At 60.6% G+C, this 5,468-nt stretch overlaps 1 protein-coding gene across 1 annotated transcript in view; it reads right to left on the bottom strand.

The window, feature by feature from the left end:
• GRIN2C (glutamate ionotropic receptor NMDA type subunit 2C) overlaps positions 1 to 5,468 on the bottom strand; it is an 11,771-nt gene that overhangs the window by 1,312 nt on the left and 4,991 nt on the right. The window contains exons 5-13 of the mRNA XM_035893377.1: positions 5,332 to 5,464; positions 5,037 to 5,205; positions 4,498 to 4,651; positions 3,058 to 3,183; positions 2,748 to 2,977; positions 2,389 to 2,549; positions 1,716 to 1,822; positions 956 to 1,260; positions 9 to 586 (exon numbers count right to left, since the gene is read on the bottom strand). Coding sequence (XP_035749270.1) covers positions 9 to 586; positions 956 to 1,260; positions 1,716 to 1,822; positions 2,389 to 2,549; positions 2,748 to 2,977; positions 3,058 to 3,183; positions 4,498 to 4,651; positions 5,037 to 5,205; positions 5,332 to 5,464 — 1,963 coding nt within the window. The remainder of the gene's footprint in view (positions 1 to 8; positions 587 to 955; positions 1,261 to 1,715; positions 1,823 to 2,388; positions 2,550 to 2,747; positions 2,978 to 3,057; positions 3,184 to 4,497; positions 4,652 to 5,036; positions 5,206 to 5,331; positions 5,465 to 5,468) is intronic.

Below are 5,468 nucleotides of genomic sequence, written 5' to 3'. Positions count from 1 at the left end.
TGGGGGACGTGGGGGGCGGGAGGGGAGCCCCAATGTGGTTCCCCACCAGTGCCTGCTCCCCAAAATCCCCCCCAGGGGAAGTCTTCACGAGGAGGTGGGGGAAAGCAGGGAGGGCTTCATCCCCCACACAGCCACCCCGAAACTTCAGCGGGTGGAGGATGCGGGGGACGTGCTCATTCGCCCCTCTCCACTTCTCCTCCCTGGGCAGGCGGGAGTCCACTGGGACGGGCTGGGGCAGCGGGAGCCCTGGGGGAGCACCCTTGGGAGTGTAGGCTCTCCCTAGCCTCTCGGCAGGGGCCGGGCCGGAGGAGGGGGCCCGGTAGGCGCCGGTGCTGTTCTGCACCACAAGCTGGGGTGTCCTGAGGGAGAAGGTGGTCTGGAGGCGCTCGCTGCGGCTGCTCCAGTCCTCGATGGTGCGGGTGGCCTGCTCCAGTGAGCCACCCACGCTGGCCGTCGACACCATCTCCTTGGCCGCCTGCAGCATCTTCAGCACGTTGGCCTGGGCCGAGCTCGCAGTGACATCAGGCGTAGGTGCCCGCCCGGGGCTCCCCAGGGTCTGCACCCCACTGAAGCAGCTGTAGATGCCCTGCAGAGAGAAGGGGGGGGACACCCCACCATGAGCAGGGTCACTGGGGTCCTGCACCCATGAACCCGCCCTGCCGAGCTGCTGAGGTTGAGATGTCCTGACAGCACTAATGTCCCCTCCCAAGCTCTGCCAGGGCGGGAGATACCATCCTCCATCACCCTTTTCCCCAGGGATGCAGGGTCATTCCCAGGGCTGAGCCCTTTCCCCCAAACCCAGCTTTTCTCCCCAGCCAAGAGCTCACACCTGTGCGAACATCTCCAGTCCCCTCCGTGTGGGTTGAAGGGACGATGCCCGCCAAGCTGTGCCCATCCCCCTGTCACCATGGGAGGACATTTGGGCCCCTCGAGAGCCCCCAGCAGTGTCACTCACCCTGCTGATGGCCAGGAGGAAGTCAAGCTTGTGGGACTTGGGGACAGAGTGACGCAGCTTCCAGTAGACGAGGTGCTCCCAGGCAAAGACCAGCAGGCTCAGCCCCATGGCCACCAGCAGCATGTAGAAAACCCCGGCCATGTTGTCGATGTCCAGCTTGCTGCTCATCACCTCGTTCTTCTCATTCTGGCAGATCCCCGACAGCCAAACCGTCTCCAGCTTCTGGGTCTCTCCTGAGGCCATATACACAAATTGGTCAGGGGGTGAAAATGCCCCTTCCCTGGGCATCATCTCCCCAAGCACAGCCCCTGCCCATCCCCACCCCACCGTGGCTGGAGGAGGAGAAAGCCACCCCCAAAGCCCCTGGAGCTGTTAGCACTTACTCCTTGCCTGTGGCCTGAGTGTCCCACCAGTCACTTGTCCTCCTCCAGGGCCCTCTCCCATCTCTGTTCCCCACCCACGTACCAGCTAGTCATGTTCCCTGTCCCCTTCCCAGGCTTTGCCTCGACCCTCAGATTTTGTCCATGGCCATCTCCAGGATTTTACAGCATGCAGGAAGAGGAGGGACCCCAGAGGGAATGACACCCCTCAAGCACACAGCTGGAGAGATGGTGCTGGATTTAATGTCCCCTGAAAGGAGCTGGTGGAGAAGCCCCTTGGTGGCATCCTGCAAGGATCTGTGGAGGCTGCACAGGGTCTGGGGACCAAAGCCCTGGTCCCTGGGTTAATTTGCAGGGCAGGGGTGGGGAGAGGATGGGGATGGTGGCAACCCCCTCCCCGCTGCCGATGGTCACCAGCTTGCAGCCCTCATCCTTGCCCGCCATGTAGTTGAGCACCGCCGCGTCATAGATGAAGGCATCCAGCTTCCTGCCCCGCCGACGGGAGGGAGGGTGAGGGCGGGGGCTGGCAGCCCTGTTTTGGGGGGCTGTACCTCTTTTGGTGGAGGTCTACCCCCTTTGGATAGCTGTAGCCCATCTGGAGGGGGTTCTGTCCTCTTTGGGGGTCTCTGTCCCATCTTGGAGACCTATAACCCCACTTGGGGGGAAGTACCCAACCTGGGGGGGGGCTGTATCCCATTTGGGGGAGCCATACCCCATCTGGAGGGGGCTGTGTCCCTTTTGGGGAGAGCTGTATGGATCTCAGGGGGTTGTACCCTGGTTGGGGGGGTCCGTACCCCATGCAGGGAAGCCAGACAGGGCCATACCCCATCTGGGAGATGCATACGCAGTCTTGGGAGCCCCTATCTCACCTGGTGGGGGGGATGTACCCCAGCTGAGGAAGCCCTACCCCATTTTCGAGGCACTGTACCCGACCCCAGGGAGCCTGTATCCCATTTGGAAGAGCTGTACCCCAGCTCTGGGACCTGTATCCCATTAGGGGAAGCCATACCCCTGACCGGGGGGGGAGCCGTACCCCATTTGGGGGACCCATACCCCATTTTGAGGCTGGTGAGGGCGTCCTCCACGGAGCGCTGGTTGTACTTCACCATGTGGGTGTGCATGTCGGGGTAGTTGCTGCGGATGTTCCTCTCGGTGCTGCCGTTGGGGACAGTGCCGAAGCGGAAGGGGGGGTACTGCTCCTGCGGCTTCTGAAACTGCAACGGGGAGCCCCAGGGAGCGGTGTCACACAGAGTCCATGTCCCTTGCCATGTTCCCAGCATGTCCCCCCTCCCCACAGCCAGCCCTCTATCCACCAGCCAGCCGGCCAGCAGTGACATGCAGCCCCCCCAAGTTCTCCTCACCCCAAAAACCTTATTATTGTTTAGGGATCCCAGCCCAATCATCAGCCCCACCTTCCTGTCGCTCAGCCCCGACACGGTGTCGATGTACTGCTCCTGGATCATGAAGGCAGCCAGGTTGGCGGTGTAGCTGGCGAGGAAGATGACAGCGAAGAAGGCCCAGATGAGCACCATGATCTTGCTAGTCGTGCCCTTGGGATTCTCGATGGGCACCGAGTTGTTGAAGACCAGAGCCCACAGCAGCCACACCGACTTGCCAATGGTGAAGGAGGGACCTCCCGGCCCTGCGGGGACAGGGGATGGAGGGGACAGTCATCAACCTGGCTAGGGACCTGTCCCCCCACCTCCTGCCTCCCCCACTCACTCTTGCCGCTGGTGAGGTTCTGGTTGTAGCCGACGGGGCTGAAATACTCAAACACGAAGACAGTGACGGCCACCACGGTGAGGCACATCACGAACATCATGACCCACACGGCTGGGCTGTACGGCTCTGTAAAAGGCAAGTGGGACCCTGTCAGCCCCCCAGGACACCCCCCAGCCTCCCAAGGAGTCCCAGGACCCCTCCTTGATGGATGGGGCTCATCCTCCTGAATAAAGGGGTAGGGATGGTGCTGGCAGCACTGTGGCCGAGCAGATCCACAGGACATCAGGAGGGAAGGGGGATGCTGCAAAACAGGGGGGTGCAGCCGCGCTTCCCTGCCTAAATAAAACCAGGCTTTCATCAATGGTGAGATGCTGATGTGACACTGCCCATCTCCAGGGTTGTCAGCAGGAGGGTTTCCCATGGGATCGCAGGCTGCCCCCTGCATTGGCTCCAGCCACGGGATCATGCCTGCACCATCCCCCAGCCCTGCTCAGCCCCTGGGCGCTGGGGGTGGGTGTGAGCCCCCGCCTGCCCGGGATGAGCCGGGACAGGGCAGCAAGAGCGGAGGGAGCAGTGGGGATGCGTCTGAGCCTTCAACAGGCGGCCACTGAGGTCCATTTATCAGCGCGTCCTTCGCTGTCAGGGAGGAGAGGCCTCCCCTGATGGGGATGCGGCTCATTAGCACGGGAGGCGGCAGTGGTGTGGGGTCCACGGACCCCAGCACTGCGGAACTGGGGATGCTCCGTCTGTCCCTGGGGCCGGTCAAGGTGACACCTGGTCAGGGGGCAGGGCGTTGGGCTTGGTCGGGACAGGAGGGGAAGACGTGCCCAGGCTGGTGATGTCCTGCACCCCACAGCATCCCTGGCACCCACACCCACCCGCACCCTCCCTGCACTGGAGCCCGGCTCCACCAAGCTGGGATGCTGCCGCTGTGCCCTTGCCGAGAGCCGAGAGCCCTGCCTGAGTGCTCAGGCTGAATTTCATGATGACCTTGGCCAGTCTCCTCCCCTTCCTAGGCTGCAGTTTTGCTTTTTTAAAACTCATTAAATAAAACTTTGAGCACCGGTGGTTTCCTCCACTCAGCTTAGCCATGGGCTCTGGTGACGGTGGCAGGGAAGGGATCCCCAGCACAGAGCTCAGAGCTGGCAAATCCCTGCCTTGTCTCCCCCACGTCCCGTCCTTCCTCCTCCACACAAGTAATGAAGAGGAGGAAATCACCGATCCCAGCCTCTGTCTCTGTAATTTAAAAGGATTATTCCAGGCGAGGGGAGGAGGAAGCCCCAAAGCCGGCAGCACAATCTCCTTCCCTTATGACTTAGGCTTTTTTTTTCTTAAAAGTTATTAAAACCAAACAATATTTTTAATTTGCATTTGTCAGAAGCATGCGATGAACCTGCAGACAGACAGATGGACAGACAGGCAGAGGGACCTACGGCTCACCCAGGAAGGCAGAGGGGGAGACGGTGCCATTGCTCCTGGCCACCATGACGCTGATGCCTGTCTCCACGAAGGGCACGGAGAAGTCCACGATCTCGGAGCGCTCCTCGTTGATGGTAAGGGAGCCAATGGCCATGTCTGCGCGCTTGTAGTACACCTGCGGAAGGGGCAGATGGTCTTGGGATGGGCAGAGGGACCCAGACCACCTTCCCCAGGCGTTTCCTCATCTCCAGCATTTCCAACCTTGATTTTTTTTTTATTTTTTTATTTTTTTATTTTTTTAAATATTAGCTACTTAAATGACCAGTGACACAAACACAATCAGCTGTGGGGGGGTCATAAATGTTCAGCTGACCCTCTCCCTGTCCTCCTCCATCAAGCCTTGCTGGTAAGCTCACCCCAAGCTGTCCCCTGCCCAGAGTCCCACCGCAGACACCCTGACCCCGTCTCCAGCAGGAGAGTTCCTAGTCAGGGCATGCCCCAAGCGAATGGTGCTCCCCAGGGAGGGCCAAAGGTGGGGTCCGAGCCATGTCCACCCCTACCTCACCAATCATGCCGTTCCAGACCCCGCGGACAATCTTGCCATGTTTGCCATTGGTCACTAGGTAGAGGTCATAGGAGAACTTCACCGCCTTGGCCAGCTTCTTCAGGATGTCGATGCAGAAGCCCTTGCAGCACAGCTTGGTGTAGGGATCCACGAGGCCATCGCCACTGAAACCACACCGGGAAAAATGGGTTGGACCAACCAAAGATCCTCTGAGCACCCTGGTGCACCCTGGACACCACATGCCTGGGGAGTGGTGGCCAAAATTGCCGAGCTCCATCCTCGCTGCTCACCTCTGGGAGGAGTTGGTCTGCTTGCGGCAGGGCACGGTGTTGCGCACGCAGACCCCGGTGCTAGGGTCTGTGTTCTCCACGATGACAAAGGGTCTCTCCTCCAGCGTGGCCACTGTCCGGTGGCGGGTGTCGGGCCC

The sequence above is a fragment of the Egretta garzetta genome, unplaced genomic scaffold, assembly GCF_000687185.1.
Source record: "Egretta garzetta isolate BGI_Z169 unplaced genomic scaffold, ASM68718v1 scaffold34, whole genome shotgun sequence".
Taxonomy (NCBI): Eukaryota; Metazoa; Chordata; class Aves; order Pelecaniformes; family Ardeidae; genus Egretta; species Egretta garzetta.
The sequence above is the reverse complement of the archived record's forward strand: the minus strand, read 5'-3'. Positions and strand labels throughout refer to the sequence as shown.